At 58.7% G+C, this 23168-nt stretch overlaps 1 protein-coding gene across 2 annotated transcripts in view; it reads left to right on the forward strand.

The window, feature by feature from the left end:
• ULK4 (unc-51 like kinase 4) overlaps positions 1 to 22332 on the forward strand; it is a 311597-nt gene extending 289265 nt beyond the window's left edge. For both annotated transcript variants that reach the window (XM_045857407.1, XM_045857405.1), the window contains exons 36-37: positions 19205 to 19290; positions 22144 to 22332. In XM_045857407.1, coding sequence (XP_045713363.1) covers positions 19205 to 19290; positions 22144 to 22204 — 147 coding nt within the window. In that variant the 3' untranslated portion in view covers positions 22205 to 22332. The remainder of the gene's footprint in view (positions 1 to 19204; positions 19291 to 22143) is intronic.
• The last annotated feature ends 836 nt before the right edge of the window (positions 22333 to 23168 follow it).

Raw genomic sequence — 23168 nt, forward strand, 5'->3', positions numbered from 1 at the left:
CCATCGGCAGCCCGCAGGGGCCTCTCGGACTCTCGTCCTTGTGCAGGTGCACCTCACCTTGGCCCTTCACCAGCATGAAATGTTTGTGTCCAGGCCCCGAGATCCTATTCGGCTCAGCCTGTGCTCTGTGGGCATTTTCACTGGTGCGACATTTCCGAGGGACCGTGTGCCCGTGTTTGTTATTATGGTGGGTGGGTGTTGGGTCCAGGCAATCGCAAAACGTAATTAAGAATTGGGGGGATAGGGTCACCGGTAGGGGTCTCATCATGTATTGAGGTCCCTGGGGGGCAGCACCCCCTCCCCTGAGCACCAGAGACAGCGAACTCAGTTGCAGCCGGGATCTCCAGTGGCCAGTGCACCCCGACATTGGTGTGTTGTTGCAGCAGGAACATTTTGGGTTTGTGGGTTGCAACTGCCATAACACAGCAACAATAGAACTTCTGAACTAAGTTAACTGAAAGTTTTTAAATGTGTGGGAGGCACAGCTCTAACAGAAAAGGGTACACGGCCTCAGGAGGTGGCCAGCGGCTTCCAGTGACCCCTGACCCTGCGCTGTGACCCTGACAACACGGACCCCCCTCAACCCCCACAGAGCACTCGGAGCTGCGGGTCCGTGACACACGGGAAGTACCTGCCCTGCCGAGAACCAGAACTCAGGGGGACCCAGGTTTCCGTCTTTGACCTTCACAGTGTTTTAGGACTAGTTTGCAAATTGTGGCCATTCAAAGGGTTACTGGGAGGACGGCTTCTTTTCCGAGGATACCTAGCCTCCCGCCAGGTCCGTGAGTGGGCTTGGCGAGTTTTCGGCCGAGGACCCACTGGGGCTCAGCAAGCGAAGGTCCCTGGAAGCACTCCGAGGGCTGCGGCTTAGTCACGGGTCACACCATCAGCCTGTCACCAAGTCGGGTTCGAGCAGCGGGTGTGTTGTGTCGCACAGAGGAGAACCCAGAGGCCCAGGAGGCCCCGCAGCTCTGCCGGCTCCTCCTCCTCGAATGGCCCCTCCCCACAGAAGCTGCTTTCTCAGGCGGCTGCAGGGCGTGCGCAGCACTTACAGACGTCATGCCGAGACAGACCACCCCCCCCCTCCCCAAGCTCCTAGGTCTCAGAACGGAACCTTTCCTGGAAGCCCCGGCAGGCTTCCCCCAAAGTCTCATGGTCCTGATTCAGGCCAGCACCGTAGCTCGGGACCCGCCTAGCAGGATTCGCTCAGACCAGTTGGAAGTGACCCCTGGTGCCCCTGGGGCCCTGTCTCCCCTGAGTGGGGTGTGGGGGGGAGGCGTTCCTGGACAAGACCGGGCCCCACAGGGAGGGCGACGTGGGAGGTGGCTCGTTTGCAGTCACAGAGCTGGCCACTGCCTGCTGCACTTCAGTTTTTGTGAAAGATTACTCGGGGTTGCGTCTTCCCGGGAGACTGCACACAAAGACCAACTAGACACAAGCTGGGTTGCAGTGTGATTCTCATCCGCGTCGGAGAAGTCGGCTTTCACGTGAGGTCATTCACGCCCCCTCCCCCACCCCCGGACTCCAGGCCTGATAGCGACGCTGAAGACCTTGAACCCACTCACTCACGTTATACTCACGCCGGTCACAGGCTCCAGATCCGAAAGGAGTTCCAACCTGCCTGAAGAAAACAAGACTCGTGGACCCTGCCCCCACATGTCCCCACGTGTGGCCCTGGAGAATAAGAAGAGTCATTGGACCAAACTCGATGGACAAATGTGACTTTGGCCTCCGAGCCGTGCTTTCCAGGATGGTTCTGGCTTGTGTACTTGGACTCCGGTGAATGGTACCGCCCTCCTAGGAGGGGGTGAGGCTCCTGCAGCGAGGACATGGTTGAGAGGAAACCCTGCCTCCACAAGCCCCAATCTCTAGCTTGGAAAATGGGGGTTGAAGAGTCCCCCCCCCCCCGAGGGGCCGAAGGCAAATCTGAAACGTGTCCTTCGTCGGTCACTGCCCTGGGTTCTCTCATTCTTCGCAGAGAGAAATGATGCAACCAGATTTCACCCCACGGGGGCCCCATTTGATCTTGCTTTGTTTCTGAATTTTGGACCAAGAAAAATCAACACGGAGATCAGCGTCGTGTTCCATCCTCTGCTGAGACCCGTGTCCCAGGGGCAGGAGACAGGAAGCCGCGTTGTTTTCTGTCCTCGCGCCGTCTCAGTCCGTGGGCCCTCAGAGCACTGTACCCCTCTCTCCCTCTCAGTCCTGGCTCCCTCCTCCCCCAAGGCAACAGGAGAAATTGCTTTCCTCCTTCTTGTGAGAAGAAACCAGACCCCCCACTCACTTGGCCTCGCTCTGCGCCCTGGCCTGGTCTGCTGGGTGACCCCGCTCACCGCCGCTCCTGTGCTGCGCTCGGCGTTCCCCCAGGATTCCGCCCGCACGGCACCCTGGCCTTGCCATTGACCTTAAAGATTTTGACACGGTTCTGCCATGAGCTCCCAGAGTCGCTGCCAGGACCTTTGACTTGTGGGGAGTGCTGGCCAGGAACTCGCACGGCGTCCATGTGGGCCCTTCTGCCATCTTTAGTGCGTGATCGGCAGGGACAGGGCATTACGAGGGGAACGCAGCCACCAAGAAAGACGCCCTGCGCCGCCAGCCCTCGGGGCCCTGGAGAAGCACACGGGAATGAAGACAGGGCTAACCCTGCAGTGCAGTTTGACCTCTGCCTCTGGTTTGACCTCTGCCCCTGCATACCCGTCAGCCCTAGGGTGGAGGCCTTGCCGAGGGCCTGAGGGCCGAGACAGGGAGCAGGCTGTGCAGGGAGAAGGGGGCCCTGAGCCTGGGTAGAGGAAGGGGCCCTGGGTTCCCACAGGAAGCCTAGCCTGAGTCTGCGTCCCTGGACACTTGGAGCGCAAGCTTGGGGCCACGTGTCCTTGCTGCGCACCAGCCTCCCTCCCACCTTGGCCATGGCCGTGACTGCAGCCTGAGGCACTGCCTGGCTCGGGGGTTTTTCTTCCTACTTTCACCACATGCCCTGCCTCCTTCTGCAGGTCGGGCCACACCCTGGGGGACCCTCTGCTGGTTGTCACAGCCTCGGCGTCCCCCTGCCCTCATGGCAGGAGAGTGGTCTCTGAATCTGGGGTTGAGCAACCTCGTGTGGCCACCAGAGATCCACCTAGCACCAAACCCAGGCTCAGGAACTTGACTCTCTGGCCCAAGCAAGCCGCCGAGGAGCCTCACTCATCCCCTCTGAAACACAGGAAAAAAAAAAAAAAAAGTCGCCTCTGGGGCCTACTGCAGGGATGCAAGAAGACAGACCTTCTTGAAGGCAGATGAGATGATAGACATGAAAGACCTTCCCAAACAGTGCGCGCCGATCTATTATCTTCTTAAAGGAAACGGTTACATATCAGTTTCTGAAGGTGCAGAGTCCCTCCCTCAGCATGCCCGTCAAAACGAGGCCCCAGAAAAGACCTTCTGTGGCCAGAGATGGACAAAAGGAGTTCAGCTGCAAGGCAGTCTCAGCCACGTTCACACGTCAGTCGGTAAGAAGAATATAGACTCAGTGGTCAGTGTTCTCCCATCCGGGCCTGCCTTCCGGCCACCAGTCCCCTCTGCAGGCAGCAGTGTTGCCGCCACGGCGGGTGTCCCTCCGAGACGCTCCATGAGCCGCATGAAGGTGCTGGCCCTGCCCGCCCCCCCACACACGCGGCAGCTACTGCACACGCCACGCCGTCCGTCCCACTTCCTCCCCCGCCGTTTATCTTTGCCCAGCAGACGGGCAGAAATGGGATTTTTGCGGTGGTTTTCATTTGTGTTCTACTTCCCGTGAGGGAGATAAGGCGCAGGCAGGTTCTTTTCTGAAAGCCGTGTGCCCCTTTCCTGTGCTGTCTTTGCACAGGTAGTGCCTTTTTATTTTTTTTTGGTTGACCTTACCCATTGATTTGTGGGGGCTCTTTGCTCGGGGAACGAGCCCTTTGGGGTGTTCTGCTGCCGCGAATTTTCCGGTTGACCATCTACCTTTTGATTCTGTTCATTTTGGTTGTTTCCACGCAGACTTGGATTGTATGGAGTGCAATCTCTGACAGATGCTTTGGGAAGGAAGAAGGATGACCAAGAGCTAGCTATTCAAAGAGCTGTGCCCTTCTTCCCTTTCTGCGGGCTGTGATCAGCCTTGACCTCCCCGCAGCCCTTCAGGGGGCGCAAGGGTGGGGGCCCCGCCGGGGTGGTCTGCAGAAGCAGGGCCGCCCCAGCACTCTGGCTCTCGGGACAGAGCAGGAACCCCAGTGAGGTCTGAGGCAACAGGTCGGCCCGGAGCGTAGATGTGAAGGTCCAGGCAGCCAGAACACGGGGGCTCCTTGGGGGGCTCCGGCAAGGAGTCTTCTGTTTACCGGGGGTCGGGCTAAGGATACTGAGGCTGTCCCGCACCTACTGTCACCAGACAGCCGGAGGGGAATGAAAGAACGAACCCACGCAGTGACTCGAAGCCCGCACCGGTGGCGGTCAGCCCTTGGGACAGGCCTTCGCCGTTCACGGCACCCCTTCCGGAGCTCATTGTCTCCCCAGAGGCGATGAGCCAGACCCTGATGGGCCAACAGTGGTCTCCTCCGTTACGTGTTTTGTGCCGTCCTGAAGCTCCATCGTGGATTCCTCAAACGGGGCCGGAAAACTCCTTCTGCATCGCCGCCCTTCCTTAAAGCAGCCACAGCCAAGCCAGGGTCCAGCGAGGGCGGCTCATTACCACCCGCTCCTCCTGGGGCCCGAGCGAGTGGCAGCTGGCCGGTCTGGTCGGAGGGCGTGGCAGAGCCACACACTCTCTCCCCGGCAGCTGGTGTCACCCCACACCTGGACGCCGCAGGTGCCAGGGAAGATGCTGAGCCGCTCGCGGCAGCTGGGCTGCTCTCTCATGAGCGTCCAAGCTCCTGACGGCTGCGCCGGCTTGTCCGGACTAGCAGACCAGAGGTTGGCTCCGACTGCTTCCCGCCCTTCATCTCTCCACCCTGTGGCCATTCCCTTAAAGCCGGATCCTAATCTTTCTTTGAAAGGAGTATTTCTTAAAAGAAATGTTTTCTCCCTCTGCAAGGCACTCCTGCAGCAAGAGAAGAGGAACAAGAGGCTTTGATCTCGCAGGCCTCTTTTTTAAGTTTGATCTTTTGATCTAGAGTTTTGTTTCTGTGTACTTAATGGTTTGCTTCAAAATCACCTAAAGATCAGGTCAAATAAGACAAATACTTTTAAAAGCGAAGCCCCTCCTAATGCTTTATTGCGACCGCTAACAAAGTGCCGTTACATTGTTCTTTGCAACTGGCAAACTGCTCCAGCCTGCATGAGGTGAGGGGCAGCACTCCCCAGGCCTCCTTTGTAACAGCAGATCGCAGACCTAACGATCCCCAAAACCCAAACAGCAAATGACACATCAGAGACCCTCTGTGTCCTGTCCCTGCCCCACACCCGTTACAGGAAGTAACAGATAAGTTGCTTCTTCCAAGCACCACAGGCTGGTCTGGAGGGCCTGCATCCTCCTGGTGTGGTTGTGGGGCGACCTGGGTCCCTCGTCCTCACCCCGTTGGAGTGTGGGCCTCTGAGCCAGGGCAGTGGGCAGCGGCGTTCCCACACAGAGTCGCTCGTGGGCAGAGCACTGCCCCGGGTTCAGAGTGGGGTGCCCACGGTGGAGGCCTGTTTCCCTCTCACCCTTCTCTGCCACCACACAGAAGTCTTGGCCTGTGAGGCCGTGGGTTACTGAGCACAGAGAACTTCGGTGAGCTGGAGCGCATCTGGTGGGGACCCAGCCCCACAGGATGCCACTGGCCACCCGCTGAGGTTTCAGAACTCCCCGTGACCTCGGGGATCAAGCCCACCAACGTTTTCATTCTGCTTCCCTGTGGCTCTAGTCATGGATTCGAGGCCAAGGCATGTAATTAATCTGGCTGTATCTGTGCCAAAATATCCTTACTCATAAGAATTTAAGATTCTGTGGTTACCACCCATCTTTAAATCCATGAGTCAGTCCCCAGGCCTTTTTTTTTTTTCCTCAAGATAATTAATCTGTGCTTTTTGAAGAAAACCATTACCACTGTGACTGAGCATCGGTGTGTAGTGTTGGCTGTCCGAGTTGCTGTGCAACCTTAAAATGTATTGCTAATTAATGCGTGTGCACAAGGAAAAAAACTAGACCTATTCCAGGCGTCCAGCAATGGAGAAACGGTTGGATAAGTTTTGGATGTGTGAGCCTCACAGATCAACACATGAGGGCTTCCACTGCAGGCAAGACGGGTGCACAGCCTTACCCTCCTGCTGAAACAAATGAACGAAACGTACTATGTGTGACAGTGGCTTTCAAGACACTGGATGTCCGGCCGTGGGAGGTGGTCCCGAGAGACGGGATGGAGCGAGGCAAATGCTGCGACTGGCCCAGCTTGCTGCCTCGGGAGCTTGCGGGCCGCCGCCTGTGGAAGGCGGCCTGAGATGGAGCCCAGAAGACCCCCTGAGCTGAGGAGACAGGGCTGAGAGCCCAGGGAGGTGACTCCAGGTCACAGGACACAGTACCAGAGAGCACTGTGTGGAGAGGAGAGGACTGGGCTGGGTGGACAGGACCCTTGCAGACCTGCAGATGGTCCCCACTGAGGGTCCGGCAGAGTTCTCTCGGTGCATGAGTGTGAGGCTGGGGACAGAACCTTCCAAAGGGATGAAAGCTGACAGAGGCCAGTACTCTCCCAGGGCCGGGAACAGTGCCCGTCCGCCCCAGCCGGATGATTCAGAGGCGTGGGCACGGATGGTGCGCAGACAGGTCTCTCCTGGGAGGGGGGCGATGTCAGCTGTAGAAGGAGCAGCACTCCAGGCTCACCCGACACCTCCAAAACTAAGGCCCGAAAGGGTCAAAATGTTTCTAGTAATTCAACTGCATCCACCACCATCCCCCCAAAATCAAGAATGTTTATAGAAATATAGCAGAAAGAAAGAAGGAGCTCCTACCCTTTGTGACAGCATGGATGGAGCTGGAGAGCATTATGCTGAGCAAAATAAGCCAGGCAGGGAAAGACAAATACCATATGATCTCACCTTTAACAGGAACCTAAACAACAAAACAAATAAGCAAGTGAAATATAACCAAAGACATTGAAACTGAGAACAGGCTGACAGAGACCAGAGGGGAGAGGGGAGGGAATTCCAGGGGACAAGGGGAAGGGTTTGCTGGAACAAGTATGAAGGACACATGGACGATAACAAGGAGGGGTGGAAACGGGAGGGAGGGGGAGGGCTGTGGGTGGGCTGGGATGGGGGTAAAAGGCAGAACACTGTACGTGAACAACTAAAATTTAAAAAAAAAAAGGAATGCTAAAAAATTTTGTGAAATGCAGTAGAGCGACAGAAAGCAGACCTGTGTTTGCCTAGGGGTGGGGGTACGGGGGCGGGGGAGGAGAAGAGAGGGATTGCAGATGGGTGTGGGGGCACTTCGGGGCGATGGGTTTGTTTCCCACGGAGACTGCGGTGGTGTCTCGCGCACGGTGGTGTCTCGCGCACGTGGGTGCTGCTCAGCCAGCTGTCCAGCTTCGGTCTGTGCAGTCGGTCTGGTCAGCGGGGCCTCAGGGAGGCTGCTGGAAATTAACACGGGGCAGAAGGAAGGGGAGGGTATAGAAAAAACATGACAAGTTCAAAAAACGGCTTTATAAGACGTGATACAGGAGGTTAAAAAGGAGTAATTTAGAAAGATAGTTACATTTAGAACAAAGTTACTGCGACGATTTTTATGAGTTTTAACAACATGAAAACGAGTAACTGAAAGACTGAAAATGCACTCTGTTCTCAGATTTTGTCACTTTATGGATTTGAGTTTCAATTGCTCTGTTTAAGGTTTTCAGTAACTTTCTCAGACACGTGAGCTTTCCGTGCCGCAGTCGTCTTTCTGTGCAAGTGGGGGACTCAGCCAGGGTTTAACCCTTAAGAACCTACACGAGCGAACTCGTGTTTGTGTGATGAACAGAACCGGCTGCGGTAAGCGCTCTGCGCGTGGCTCCCACCTGGACGGCTCCTGAAACCCCGCTTGGTGCTTGCCTCTGTCGGGAGGGGCGGAGCTCTGGGACCTGGACCTGTGAGGCCCTCTCCGTGCCCTCTGTGTCCCTCTCCGTGGCCCTCTGTGCTCTACAGAGAAGTGTGGGCGGACTCTGCAGCCAACCCCAGGCATTTCTAGAGGCTTCGCCCACCAGCAGAGACTGGCTTGGACCACAGCTCCGGCACCCCTATCCAAGTGCCCAGAAAGGGACTGGAGTCCTTGCCCCATGGTGGTCACAACCCCCTTGAGTCCAGGACCCAGCCCCTGTCCTGTCACCCGCACCTGTCACTCTGCCCCCGTCCCTGCCTCACTCCACGGGGTCCGCACAGGGACGAGGGGCAGAGGCCTCGAGGGAGGCTGGCCAGCTCAGCCTGCCAGCGCCTTCCAGGGAGGACTGCCCGGGCTCGTCAATCAATGTGGCCCGGGAGCCTCCGACACCTCGCTGCAGCTGGTTCGATCCCAGGGCCGACTCGGCACTTGTCCAGGGAGTGGTTTCGTGTGCTCGCGCCTCTGCTCGGCTCTGCGGGCCGTCAGGTGTGGCCCAGAGCTGGGAACATGGGGGTCAGCAGACTTCTCCTGGGAGCACCCCCTACCTCCTGTCCACCCACTACACACACGTCCCTCGTCACCACCCAGGCTGCATCAGGGGTGCTCCGGAGGCAGCTGCCAACCCACCTGCCTGTCACTCGGGCCCGAATGTGACTAAGGTTCCTGCTGGCTGCGATCACGGGAACCGAGTGCACTTGAATTTCCTCTCCGTCCCACCTCCCCCATGCTACTGGCGTGTGCGGAGATGTCAGCAGCCCTCCCGTGTCAGGGGAGCCCCCAGCGTGAGGCGGGGCTGGGGGAAGCACCGGGCAGGGAGGCAAGGGCAGACTCAGCCCAGTGTCTCTGCGGCCTGGGTCACGGCTCTGCCCGTGTCCCCGTGTCTGCACGGGCCCGGGAGGCCGCAGGGGACGGGAGCCTCACGGAGGCCTGAGTCCCCGGAGGCTTGTGTTTCTCACAATAGAAGCTCAGACTTGACACTCCCCACCCCACACCCCCTACAGCGTCTGGCACATAGTAGGTGTGTTCCTAGGCCCTGTCTTCCCCACTATAGAATCACACCCGCTGGTGTTTGTGGGGCCCTTCCCTGTGGCAGGAGGAGCTTCTCGCGGGCAGCCTCTTGGGTGTCGGTGTGGCCCGTTTCTGCCGGCCTCCCACTACACTGGGGGCTCAGGACAGAGCGGGGGCCGGGGGGGGGGGTGACCTCCTGCTCACACGGGGCCTCACGCGCAGGACACGCCTGTGCTCGCGCCGTCGTGCTCCACGTGGTTTTACGTGTCACGTTTTTTACTTGCATTATCTCTGAGCATTTCCCCGGTTGCCCCTATTTCTCCGGTGGCTGAGTCACCGAGGGGCGGCTCCGCGGCTGGCCGTGTCCTCGCCGGGTCAGGGGAGGCCTTGAGGGAGGAAGGGGTTGTGGGGTGGTTTGCCCCGCTGACCTGAAATCGCTCCACTGTCCCCCCCACCCCCCACCCCCACCGCTCTGGAACGGAAAGTTCAGAGAAAGTGCTGGAAACAGGCACTGTGGAGCCACCGAGGTCCACCTCTTCCCACCTCCAAGCTCCACTGCAGCTTGCACACACATGCACACACACACATGCATGCACACATTTGCACACCAACGTGAGCGATTCCTTACCAGGCAGACACCTCAGACGGTGTCCTAAGGACGGCCGAGACCAGTGTGGGGCACGTCTGCACACACCCACGCACACACTTCCTCACCAGCCAGGACCCACGCCCCACACCTGCCAGTCCGCACCGCGGCGAGTTGCTGCCTTGACCGCTCCCCCGTGAGGAAGGGGCTCTGGCCGCCTCAGGCCCTGCAGGGCGGGGGGCTGTGGTCCCACACTGGCCGTTCCGAGCGCTCGAGTCGGGCCCCTGGGGAAGTTAGTGTGGCCTGGTCCTCGGTGTCCCCAGGACTGTCTCTGCACCCACTTCTGCTTTATTCCTACATCTGCAGGAGGTCCACTCTCATAATTCTCTGCCAATTAAAGCTGTTTTTTTCCTCCCTTATTTTGGACCTGGCTGTTGTACTTAGCTGGTTTGGAAAGATTTCCCAAACCGGCGATATCATATTCAGCATTCGAGACTTGCCGGACTTAATGGCCAGAAACCAATGTAATTAGGAGCAGTTTCTAAGCAGTAAGGGGATTTTTACTGCCTCTCAGAGAGCCGAGAGGATTGGCCGGCCTCAAACGAAGGCAGATACGGATAATTTTCTTCCAGAAAATAATCACGTCCTGTGGGGTGAGAAAGGGAAAACATCCCCGCGCCCAGCAGGTCCCTTCCGCAGCCTCTGGCCTTCTCAGGCGCCCACAGGGAGCTGGGCCAGGAGGGGCGGGGTGTCAGGCCCGGCTGGGGAGCACCCAGGCCCCGGGAGGAGGCGAGTGACAGAGGAGGGTCCTCCCTTCCCCGCTGGGCTGTTCTCAGTGGAGTCAGCGCGCCTGCGCCCTCCGACCGTTCGAACGTTCGCTTGCTCCTCGACCTCCCTTGCTCCTCGACCTCCCTTGCCTGCTGCTGTTCCACGTCCAGAAATGAGCGCTCGGGGGCCATGCCCCCCACTCAGGGCCGCCGTGGGAAACACCCCAGCCCCTGGAAGCTGGCGCTGCTCCCGCAGCCAGAGCGTGTGCTGTCCTTTTTGCCCTCTCCCGCCCCGGCTGTTTCAGCTCGAGGAGTCACTCCGTTCGGATGCCGGCCCTTCCCCCGGGCCTCAGAGATGCTGGGGCCTCACCGCGATGAAAGCTAAACTGGGCGCCCTGACTGGTGTGACTCAGTGGTCGGGTGTCTTCCCGCACAGTGAAAGGTCGCCGGTTCGATTCCCGATCAGGGCACGTGCCTGGGTTGTGGGTTTGATCCCCAGTCATGGTGCGTGCACGGAGTGACCGATTGCTTTTCCTCCCTCTCTCCCCTGTCTCTTAAAAGAAGTGCATAAAATCTTTAAAGCTAAACTGGGACCCATCACGGGCCACCTGGACCCAAAGATGATGATGCTCCTTACGCCCCAGCCCCACTCAGGGCGTTCGGTGTGGTGTCTGTCCCCTCCGGAGAACCCGCGGTCCTGGGGGTCTGGGCCAAGTCTAGGGGGGCCAGGCTTCGTGCCCGGGCCTGCCTCGTCTGCAAGACCCCAGCTCTCCCCTTGGGGGGGCCCCAGCGTTGGGTTCCCCTGGAACCCCTCCCTGCTCACTGGTCAGCACACCCACTAACGGGAATCCTGAGAGGCACCTGTAGGTTCCTCTTAGATGAGCCCCCACTGCTAGCCTGGTCAGAGAGGCCTCCCTTGACTTTTTGTCGAGGAGCATGAAGTTTCTGAACGGACTGCAGGGAAGGCACAGGCGCCGCGAGGCGGCCGAAGGCCGTGCAGGAAAATGACTCTGTTCCGCCCGGCGCACTGGGCGGCCCACGGAAGACATGCTGAGCACGTGGGCCCGGGTGCAGGGCAGCGGTGCTGTCACGGTCCTGCTTCAGTCTCCCCGTGAAAGGTGGGACCCTGGCAGCAGGTCGAGACGTTTCTGGAGGGACCCAGAGTGAGGGGCACCAGGTAGAAAGGAGGGGAGGAGGGGCACTGCCAGATTCCGACCCATCCCGGCGTCTGACGGCGAGGGGACGGCACGTCTCTCGGTGTGCAGCCGGCAGAGACAGCTTTGAAGTGACAGCAAGTCCTCAGCCGAGAGGAGACGAAGTAGACATTAGGAGAACAAAATAAAGGGGCTGGGCGGATAGGTTTATTTTTGAAATGGGAACTCTCTGAAGTAGAGTTGCCATAGTTACCGGCTTGTTTTTACTTGCGTTCGTGAGATCTGAAGGCCGCGGAATTAAAATAATCCTTTTTCGTGTGAGTGCGCGTCCGCGCCAGCAAGCACCTGGGCAGCGCTCACCTCTGTGAGCGTCAGCCCCTCCCCACCCCCCCCACCCCCCCCACCCCCCCCACCCCCCCCCCACCACTCCCTGTCTCTCAGGGCTGCCTGGGCCTGTCCGGAGGCGCTCAGGACCAGAAAGCTGGAGTTACCTTGGCTTCCCTGGCCACACACACTCAGGATCTCCATGCTAGACACGTCTACCGTGGCACGCCCATAAACAAGGCCTGCCAAGGCCTGACCTGGGTGCAGCCAGCCACCTTGCTCCCCATCCCCCCAAAACCATTTCTAGGCAGAGAAACTCTCGCCAGAGCGTTTCACGAGCTTCTGGAGGATGATGCCGTGACTCACTTCTGTCAGCAGGCGTCCGTGATGGGCCTGCCGCGGTGACGGAGAGTGAGAGCGCTTCCCGGCTTGAAGGCCTTAGAGTAGGCGTGTGGACAGGCACTGGGCCTGGCTTTGTCCCGCGGTGACCACTGTGCCCCTGACACGCCCACTGCCCCGTCTGTTCCCGCGGCCGCAACTGCAAACCGAAGAGGCCGGCCGGCGTCAGGGTCCTGCTGCCACTGGGAACGTGAGACACCCCTGGTGCGGGTTCGCACTGGGGAAGCTGGGGGCCAGAGGAAGCCGTCCTGAACTTGGTCCCACAGGGGACGTGCGCAGAGCCACCGCCTGACAACTCGTGCGCCTGGCGGGACATTGGATAACCCAACAGGACACTTCCGGGGCTGGGCCTGCGCCAGGTGGTCCGCGTCAAAGTGACCACAGCAGAAAGGCTGAGTCAGGTGACGCGTTCACCCAAAGGCCGTTCTCGGCCGTTCTAGATGCTCGGTTACGCAGAGATGGAGGGACCGTCTCTCCGAGCTGATCTCGATGCCAAGCTCCAATTCCCAACGTTTAATTCATTCTCCCCGGAGAGAGGCCGTGTTTGGAAGGGCTGCTGTCTCCCAGGCAAACTGCACGCGTCTAGTACCATCCACGGGCTGGTTCGGGTGGATCTTAGCGCGGCTCCCAGTCGGGGGCCTTAGCGGCAGCACGCGATCACGCCCGGCAGCCCACGATCGATCGGCAGGCAGAGCTCCATCGCGGAGCAGAGACGGGCGAGGCCAGCGGGGCTGTCGGCGGGAGACGGACACCTGCCGCTGGAAACTGAAATCGTGAAACCCGCTCTCGGGTTCCGGGAACCTCCGCCGCCTGATTGCGGAGTAAAACCGAACCGGCTCGCGTCGGCTGATGGGGATTCACGGACGGCTCGCGAGGAGGCTCGCAACCACGGGAAGGGGCGTTGTGCTTACCCCGCCCCCCCCCCGCCAGTCCCCCTCGTGTCATTTCTCTTCTGAAGCAGTCGCTGCGATGCTCTGCTGCCACCGCCCCATCACGGCCGCGAGGAGTGCTCCTCGAGCCGCTTAGCCGTGAGTTCCGTGTTGCAGTGAGCGTGTCACTTTTGTGTGCCCATCAGTCCGAAGGCCAGGAGATTCCTCTGCGGGTCTCAGTGTGCGTAAGACACTCTCTGCGTAAGGAGCCCCAGCGAGAAGCCAGAGGGGCGACTTTGGGGCAGACCCACAGTCTGTCTTGTAAGAAAGTTGAAATAGGAGGTCGAAGGCCGCGCTCGGTGTCCGGTAGATGCAGCGGAGTGTTTCTGAGAGGAGGCTGGTGGCCATCTCCACGCATGACCTTCAGTGCATGACCTCTCCTCGCACTCGGGGAGCGAGGGGAGATTCTCGCCGGAGGGTCATTTGTTTCAAAGCCTCGTCCGATCCGAACAGTGCGGTGCACTCAACTGCCTGCAGAGAACCGGTGCCCAAGGACAGACTGATTTAGCGAGGTCAGTTAAAACTGTCATCCCTTCAGAGTTACCCGGATGAGCTGTCCTCAGACCTCGTTCTAAAAACCAGACCAGACCTGGAGACGAGGGATGGGGGCAAGCTTTCCCTCCGGGTTTTCCGCGTGCCTGTGGGAGGGCGCCCCGGCCCCCTGCTTTCTCAGTGGTGTCGGGTGGGGCTGCCGTGGACCGCTGCGCACCGGTTTTCACGGGGACGGCGGTTTCAGTTCGCCTAGGCAAGCACCTGGGGGTGTAACTGCTGGGCCGTGGGGTAAGGTTATGTTTAACTGTGTGGGGCGTTGCCAGACTGTCTTCCCCAGCGCTGTGCTGAGTCTGCCTCCCGCCAGCGGTAACGGGAGTTTCTGTTGTCCCAGCCAGCGTCTCTCATGGACAGTCTCACGAGCCTTGGCCTCGCCGACAGCACCGCGCCACAGCTCTCCTCCGCATTTCCCCGGTGACCGTGGATACTGGGTGGCTCGTCATGCGCTCGCGTGCCACCCACAGACCTGCTCTGGAGAAGCGTCTGCTCGGATGTTCTGCCCGTTTAAAAAGTTTGGTTGGGCATCCTCTCGTTGGGTTTTAAGACTTCCTTGTATGTTTTGGATAAAAGTCTTTTATCAGAGATGTAATTTGCAAATATTTTCCTCCAGTCTGTGGCTTTTTTTATTCTCTTACCAGTGTTTTTTAAAGATTTTATTTAGTTTCAGAGAGAGGGAAAAGGAGGAAGGAAGAGAGAGAGAGAAGCATTGATGTGTGAGAGAAACATCCATCGGTTGCCCCTCGCAGGCACCCACCTGGGGTCCGGGTCTACAACCCAGGCGTACGCCCTGACTGGGAATCAAACCAGCGACTTTTCACTTGGTGGGACGATGCTCAACCAACCAAGTCGTGCCGGTCACAGCAAAGAAAATACTTTTTTTGAACGAGTATCCCACCATAATTACAGATTTGTCTAAAACTCACTTTGGTTGCTGTTGGGATTAAAAAATACTTTACTTTTCACAATCTACTGACAGTCAACATTTTACCACTTTAATTGTAATATAGAAACCTTACCCCTATAGCTCCTTTACCCCATGCATGTTTTTTTAAATATATGTATTGTAACTATATACATCAGCCCTCCATCGGACATTGTGTGTTTTCCTGTCCTCTGTGTTTCAGGGTTCTTATACATCACATCTGCATCTGTCAGAGCCTCATCGGACATTGTATGTTTTGCTTTTCTACCAACAAGCCTTGTTTTCAGGAAAGAGAACATTCCATTACGTTTACCCAGATATTTACCATTTCCGTGACTCTTCCTTGGTGTCTAATGTTTCAGGCTGCCTCCTGGTGCCGTCTCCTTCCCCGCTGAAGGGCTTCCTCCGGCAGCTCTTTCAGACCGGTTCTGCCTCTGGTGGTCTTCCTTCATGTGAGAGCGTCTTTGTTTCACCTTAGTTTCTGAATATTTTTGCTAGATACAAAATTCTGGTTCAGTGATTCTCCTCTTTTAGCACTTTGGAGATGTTTTGCTGCTTCCTTCCGACCTCAGTGTGGTGAAAGTCCATCATAATTCAAGTCTTTGTTCCTCGGCAAGAAATGCATCCTTTTCTCTCCGCCTGCTTTTAAGATCCTTCGTCTTCCAGTCTGATTACGAAGTGTTTGGGGGCGGACTCTTTGGGGCATCTTGTTCGAAATTTTCTCAGCTCCTTGAATCTACAGGTTTACCTTTCTCTTCCCACTGGGAACAACGGTAGCTGTGATTTCTCCAGATACCTTTACACCCGATTGCACCGTTGCCTGGTTCTGGAACCCCGAGGGCAAAACCGCCTGTCCCTGGCCCGTGGGTCCCCGAGGCTCAGCCCCCTGTGTTTTCAGTGTCCCTCCCCTCCGCTGCTCCGATCGCCCGGGTCGCTTCTGTGGGTCTGTCTTCAAGTTCACTGCCTCTTTCCACTCTGCCGATGAGTCCGTTCAGTGGGGTCTTTAAAACGTTTTTGGTTATTTTTATTTCTGAACGTTTCATCTGGGCCCTGGCCAGGCAGCTCAGTCGGTTGAGCCCTGTTGCGCACACCAGAAGTTAGTGGGTTCGACTCCCAGTCCGGGCCTGTATCTGGGCTGTGAGCGCCATCCCAGGCGGAGCATGTATGGGAGGTGGGGCCGGCAGCAGACGGGTGTTTCTCTCTCACCCACGGCCTCTTTCTCTTTCTCTCCCTAAAATCAATTTTAAAACATCTTTAAAATTTTTTCATTTGGGCCCTGAGTGATGTGGCTCAGTGGGCTGGGTGTCATCTTGCAAACCAAAAGACCACTGGTTCAGTTCCCGGTCAGGGCACAAGCCTGGGTGGTGGGTGGGCCAGGTCCCCAGCTGGGGACATGTGAGGGGCAACCAATGGACATTTATCTTGCACATCAATGTTTCTCTCTCTCTCCCTTTTTCTCCCTCCCTTCCCCCTCTCTAAAAAAAAAACTTTAAAATAAATAAAATAAAAAATTTCATTTGGCAATTTGTCTTCTAATTTTTACATTCTATTTTATTTTTATACTTCATTCTACTTCCATACTTTTCTATTTGTTTCACAAGTGTTACATGTATTTTAGTACTTCTTTTAAGTGTCAATGATTGCTCATTTTAGCATTTTTATAACACTTTAAAATCTTTGTCAGGTAATTCCAACATCTGTGTCATTTTCTTATGTATTCTTTTCTCATGTGAGTTTTTTGTGGTTTTGTGTCCAACCTTTTGGATTGTATCCAATTTGAAAGTATTGCATTACGAGACACTGTGTCTTGTTGAAACCCAACAGAGAATATCGATACTTCTGTGTTAGCGGTTGATCAGGTCCAGGCTGCGGTTTGGAATTGTAATTTCACGTCCGGTCAGGCCGAACGCACCCGCAGTGCCGCTGGGATCTGCCGTGTGTGTCCGTCCTCTGGGGGTCGGTCTGGGGTCAGGGCAGAGGTTCGTCAGCTCCCCCCAGCTCTGAGCTTTGGGTGTGCTGCTTGGGTCCACCCCACGCAGGCCCGGGGGGTTCAGATTCAGTTTTATGGGCTTGCTTTCTCAAGCTCTTCCTGATTCACAGTCTCCCCAATACTTTCTGGTTCCCTGGATCTCCTGTTTTCTGTCTGTCCCCAAACTGCTTGCTTCCAAAGCCGGCATGTCTGGGCCCAACACTGGGAGAGCAGAGAGAAAGAGAGTTGGGGCCACAGCCTCCTTTTGCTGGATGCTGTTGCCACCGCTGTCATCACGGCGGCCTGGGGTCTGGGGCCTGGGGCCTGGGGCAGAGAGAACCAGGGGAAAGGGAGGGAAGTTCCTAAGGGGTCTCCTCTGTTCTCGCTGAGCTTTTCGGGGTTCCCTTTCCTATTCTTCACGCCTGGCTCCGCTGGGGGGCCTCTCTGCCGCCCCAGAGTCCTCTCACTCCTGGGGCTCGGATTTTTCGGGGTGAGCCGGGCTGTCCTGGAAGGAAAGAAGAGGCAAACTCCCCTCCACACGGGTGGGGCTCTGAAGCCAGCGTCCCTCCCCAGACCGCCTGCTGCCGTCGGCCCTCAGCTCCCAAAGCGCCGCGCTGTGTGTTCTGTTCGGGGTTTAGAGCTGCACTCAGAGGCCGAGAAAGGGGGACATGTGTTCTCTCGCACTTACCCCGAACGAGAGCCTCTCTGATGGGTGCTATTTAAATTGTTTGTTTTCTAATTAACTCATTGGTATATGCAGGAAAACAGTTGGTGTTAATAAGAGTTCCGTCACATGGCCAAATCACGTAGTTTTCAATCCGTTCCTTTCACTCCGTCTGCGCCTACATTTATGCCAGTTGCCTGGGACGCTTGTTTTGGTCCCTTCCTTTGAACACATCATTCTCGCTCTCCTATTTGCACCTTCTAACGAGCCTTGGGAGTGAGCGTAATCGTACTATTTCTCTGCAACCCGTGGGGCGACATTTTTGGAGCACAGCCCCTGGTAGGGCCGGTCAGGGCGGTGGGTCTGGCTGTCGCTCGGTGGACCTGCATGAGGCACAGCTTTGAGCAAAACCAGGTGGGAATCCGCAGTGAAGAGCCCTCCCGTAGAAGGCTGTGCTTGCGTCGGACGTAACTGAGCGGAAGGTGACATTCTGAAACAGCAGCCCTTTTCAAGTCACTCAGCTGGGTGTGATTTCAGCACAAACGTACACGCAGCTCTTTCGAGATGCAGACCTTTGCAGAAGGCGCACCTGACGCAGCTGAGCTGGAGGCGGGGCCGGAAGGTGCCCATTCATTCGGAGTTTATGCAGAAGTGTAACTAACTGCCCCTGCGACCTTCCTGTCACTGTCGTTAAGAAGCGCTCAGCCTCTTCTTAAGAGCTGGGGAGCAGGTAATCCAGCCTTGGCTGCCGTGAGCCAGTGGAAGGAACAGTTTTTAAGAAATTTCATTCATTTATTTTTAGAGAGAGGGGAAGGGAGGGAGAAAGAGGAGGAGAGAGACATCAATGTGTGGTTGCTTCTCATGCACCCCCTACTGGGGACCTGGCCTGCAACTCAGGCATGTGCCCTGACTGGGAATCGAACTGGCGACCCTTTGATTTGCAGGCTGGCGCTCAATCCACTGAGCCACACCAGCCAGGGCAGAAGCAACACTTCGGAGTAATGGGATCAACGGAGGCCAGCCTGGTTCCGGGCTCCTGGTGGCAATAGGCTCAGTCCCCCTGGGCCATGCTGTGGGGGCCCCTCAACCTCACGAAACCCCCACCACCTCGCCTGTAAAGCACACTGCCCACTCACCTTGCCAGGCGAGGCCGTGGGGAAGAATAAATGAGAAAGCGCACAGGATACGGCAGAACCTTCTGAAAGTTAGGTGCCACAGAAGCACTTACTGCGAAATATTTTTAAAATAAGCATCAGAGATAAAAAATAAAAACAGGACATGAGTGGTGAGTTCAGAGGTGCAGGTGCAGCCCTAGAATCCAGGTTCGGTCCTGCATTAGCAGATCCTCGGGCGCTGGGCCCGGCTGGTACCCATCTCGCCCCTTCAGCCCAGGTTTAGGCCCTCAGGTGCTGCAGAGTTCGGCCGTCCATGTGTCCTTCCTGTTCCTCTCAGGGTCGGCAGGGGCACACTTCCTGGGGCACCTGGGGCAGGGGCAGGGGTGGCCTGTTTGGTACTGTCACCGGGCACCTACCATCATGATTCTTCTACCCACATGAGGGGTCGAGTTGGGCTCAGAGCCCCAAGGGCACAGGGCCCTGGCAGTGACCGTGGGAAAGGTCACTCACTGGCGATGTGCTCTAACTCAAAGGTTCAGACTGGCGGGACACAAACCCTCCTGAGGGCTCCGCGGGAGGCGCCCCACGCTGCTGGCACGTCCCCGAGTGACTCCCTCGTGCTCACCCTGCCTGCCCTGTCCCCGTGGTCAGCACCGTGCTGCGGGGTGGGGCTGGGGGGCATGCTCCCCAAGGCTGCAGGTAGCTCGGACTCAGCCTGCCCATCCAGTGTCATGAGTCAGGGACCAGCCAGCCAACCACTTCCTGTCCCCTCGCTTACAGGTCACCGCCAGCGAGAAGCACCTGGAGAGCGTCAGGAACGCCAGCGGCCTCCTGCGGGTTCTGGAGCTGCTGGCCCAGGCGGGCAGGTGAGTGGGCCCCATGGGGTCAGCCACACCTCACCCATTCTCTTCCCTCCTCCTGCCCCCCCCACCCCATTCCACCTGCACAGCTGGGACCACCCCGATCCCCCATTCCACCTGCACACTTGGGACCACCCTGATCCCCCATTCCACCTGTACACCTGGGACCACCCTAGATCCCTCCCAGCTTGGGAAGCGTGCTGTGCCTCCACCCCCTGGGATCCCCACTGTGCAGATGAGGGGCTTCAAAAGGAGGGAGAGAAGCCGAATTTCTGAGCCCTGCGGGGGAGGGCAATATTGCCATCTCTAGGGGCTGGAGAGGAGGAGGGGATGGATTGTGACCAGGTGGGAGGGGACGCAGGCAGGAGACGGGAAGAACTTCATGAGGAAGGTGGTACCCAGCCCGTGCGCAGATGCCCCCGCAGCAGCCGGGGCCAGAGGCACCATTACCGCCACCTTGCAGGGGGTCGGGAGGCTCAGGAAGGGCCGGGGTCACGGCTGACAGCTCAGCCCCCGCCACCGCCCCAGGCCGCCTTCCTCGGCCGGCCGGGTCTTCAGCGGGCAAACTCGGAACCGGCAGGGCAGACTGCGCGGCACTCGGCCTCCCAGTGCTCGGCTGCAGAGTGCAGGGCGTTCCAGAGCCGCGGCGCACAGACCAGGGCGGCGCTGTCACCCGGGAGCGTCACACTCTGAAGGTGGGCGCTGGCGCCCGTGCAGAGAGGGCTCGTGCACAGTGACACGCACCCCTGCGTCCCCGAACTTGAGGGGCGGCGAGGAGGTGGAGCTCACAGTCTGCAGTCTACTTAAATGTTAGTGCCAGGCGACCCAAGGCAAGCCACAGGGGGCAGAGAGCGCCGTTCCCAGGTTACCCGTGCTTCCGCCAGCTGGTGCTGACGGCTCACTGTCCATGACAGCGCCACAGCCCGGGGGGTAGGGGGTGGGGACGGGTTTGATTAGTGACTCAGGGAAGGCAGTAACCCCTCCTCCCTCAGGCCACTGTTCCCAGAGCTGAGGGAGGCGGCAGGTTCGTGGTGGCCACAGTCCAGAGCCCCAGCTGCTGTCCCGTCCCCGGCCTGGGTGGCAGACCCACCTCCCGAGGGGCGCCTGGCCCCCACCGAGCGTGCAAGGTCCCCTGGTCCCTGGAGGGGGCCTGTCACGTCCCGGCGGTTTTCAGAACCACGGGGCTCCGTGTGCTCTGCTTCTGGGCGGTGTTTGGGCTGGGTGTTAATCACTCTTAGGAGAACTAGTTCCAGGTGCGGGGAGGCGTTGCTGAGAAGCTGAGTCTGCGGTGCAGGCAGAGCCCTCCCCCCCACCCATCCCTTTTTTCTCTTAATCCTGGGTTGGGTGGGGGAGGGGGACACCACCTCATAGGCTGCCCACCCCCTTTCTTCTTTAGGTTAAACCACAGTAGGTTCTTATCAGAAGGGCAGGCTCTGATGGGAAGGGTCTTTCTCAACCTGCCCGCCCCGAGGTGGAGGGTGGGACAGCAACCCCTGGGCTGCGCCACAGCCCCTCTGCTAAGCTGCTCTGTGAGGGGTGCAGGAAGGCCGTCCCCAGGGATCCTGCCCCGAGCAGCCAGCCTCGTGCCCTGCCCCGGGGGAGCTGGTGGGCGGTTCCAGGGAGCCCTTCCTCTCCAGCTGGCCCAGGGGCGTGGGGGGCCTCCTCACCTGGCAGGGAGGGCCTCCGCCTGCCTTCTGGCCAAAGCCCGTGCATCCCCACGAGGCCCCAGCTGGGGGGAGCTGGGCCCACACGTGGACTGAACACGTCAAACAGGGCTCTGTGCCCCACGCAGCCGGCGGCCTCCCCGGCACCCGCACCCAGCACTCAGCTACTAACACGTCTGCACCGGGCTGTCTCATGTTGGGTGGGAGACCGCCGCCACGAAGCTCGCAGAGGCTAAGGCTGTGCTCGGACGGGCGAGGAAGAGGTGGTTTCCCGGCGCTGACCGAGAAGGAGTGCGTGGCAGTGTTCTCGTTCCCGAGCGGCGGCGGTGTGCCGGAGGGAGCCGTGCCCTCCGCGTCACCGGGCCTTCCGGGGCGGCTCTGCCGGCCAGGGGAGGCCACCAGACTCCCCCAGGCCAGCCTGGGGTCGGCGCACGCCCCCATTCCTCGGGATTGGGACCAGTGATGCGCAGCACAGGACTGCGTCTCCGCCCCGATGGCAGCCCCGTCCAGCTGCGTCCCCCCTCGTGCAGCACCGCACCCCTAGTTATTTGACAACAGCCCTGTTTCTGTGTAGTCAGGGCTGTACCTCGAGCTAATTTTATACTCGAGGGCACGCTGCGATGTGTCATTCTTTTCTTTGCTAACAGAGTCCAGGTTTAAATGACTCAATTTGCTCTGGTAACAGTTTCCATTTTAAGCTCTTAATTGCACATCCACACCTATGCCAACAAGAAACCCAAAGGTCCTGGCTGATGGGCCAAGAAGTGGCGATTGACATGGAGCAAGAGTCGGCGTGGGGAGTGGGTCTGGGATCTTTGGCATCTGGTCCGAGTCAGCTGCAGGCAGGCACTGGGGAAGCCCCTGGCGAGGCGCTGGAGGGCCCGCAGGGCAGGGCAGGGTCTGGCTGCTGTTACCTGACTTCCTCACAGCTTAGTGCCAGCACACCTGGCCAAAGTGGTCCAGCTCTTGAGAGGTGGAGGGCTGGGAGCTCCAGTCCCACTTGGGGATGCTGGCAGGGCCAGCTCCGGGCCCCACTGGGGCTGTGGGCTGGGCAGGGGGTCTCACTCAAAGCCTGGGAAGTTTCTGCTGCTCACCACGCTGCAGAGGGGCGGCCGCCCTAGGAAGCAGGTGGGCTACCAGACACCAACCCCTTTGAAAGAGGCACCACTTTACCCGGCTTTGCTTGTTCTCGCAGTTCACCCGACAGCGCCGTGGCTTCCTTGGCCCAGGAGATCCTCCAAGCTGTCGGACGCTAGAGAAGGCGGCTCAGGACGCAAGCCCGCCCCGCGGCTCCAGCCCTCGGCGACACGGGCCAGGTCAGCTCCCAAACACACTCGCCACCCACGGGCGTATTTGGACCTAATAAAGTCAGCTGGTGCCAGAAGCCTCTGGCCGAGGTGCTCTCACTAACTCTGGGCCCGAGAAACCCGACTCGGGGCAGAGCTCCTCAGTTCCGTGGGACACATCGGGAACCCCGGGTCTGCGGGCTGCTCTCGGGTCGTTTCCCTCTGTGTTGGCTGCTGGGCCCCCCTCCAGCTGGCACGGCCTGCCCTGGGGAGGGGAGAAGCTCCGCCCCCAGCCTGCCTGGTCTGAGCTTCTCCCCGCCTCTCCTCACCTGTCCTTCGTGCAGCTCCAGGGCCAGCCTTTGGGGGAGTTCAGCCTCTTGTCTCCCCCAGCTTTTCCCTGAATGGCTTTCCTGCACGTCAGGGGTAAACTGACTGGTGCAGGTAGTAGCTGAGAGTTTGCCTGAAAAAGTACAAATGCCCCAGGGACACCGGCTTCCTTGCAGGTCTGCCCGTCTCAATGGGTGGACGGACTCAAGGTAGAATCACTCCCCGTCACCCCTGCACCCTCGACTCCTGTTCAGCTTCCTCCGATGTCCCCTCACACGTGTGCCCCTGGAGCCTCCTCCGTGCGTGGGACCCGTGGGAACATCTGGTGGACAGTGCAGAGAGGTGTCGGACGAGGTGCTGGGGAGTCTGGACGGGCCGGTGGTTTGGGTCCTGGGCAGCTTGGACCAGGCCAGCAAGGTGAGGCTGTCCCTTGTCTCGGGCCTCGGTGTCCCCATCTGCAGGGGGAGAGGCCTCGGCCCGATCAATAGCCGGCAGCCCTCTGCCCGCCATGGGCCGTGCTTCTCGGACGGGCCCCTAGGGACACCGCCCCAAGCCCAGACGGGACTGTCCCGTGCAGAGGGGCGGGGCAGGCAGAAGTGGTGGCCAC

The sequence above is a fragment of the Phyllostomus hastatus genome, unplaced genomic scaffold (genome assembly GCF_019186645.2).
Source record: "Phyllostomus hastatus isolate PE091 unplaced genomic scaffold, TTU_PhHast_1.1 phas_scaffold_129, whole genome shotgun sequence".
In the NCBI taxonomy this organism is placed as follows: domain Eukaryota; kingdom Metazoa; phylum Chordata; class Mammalia; order Chiroptera; family Phyllostomidae; genus Phyllostomus; species Phyllostomus hastatus.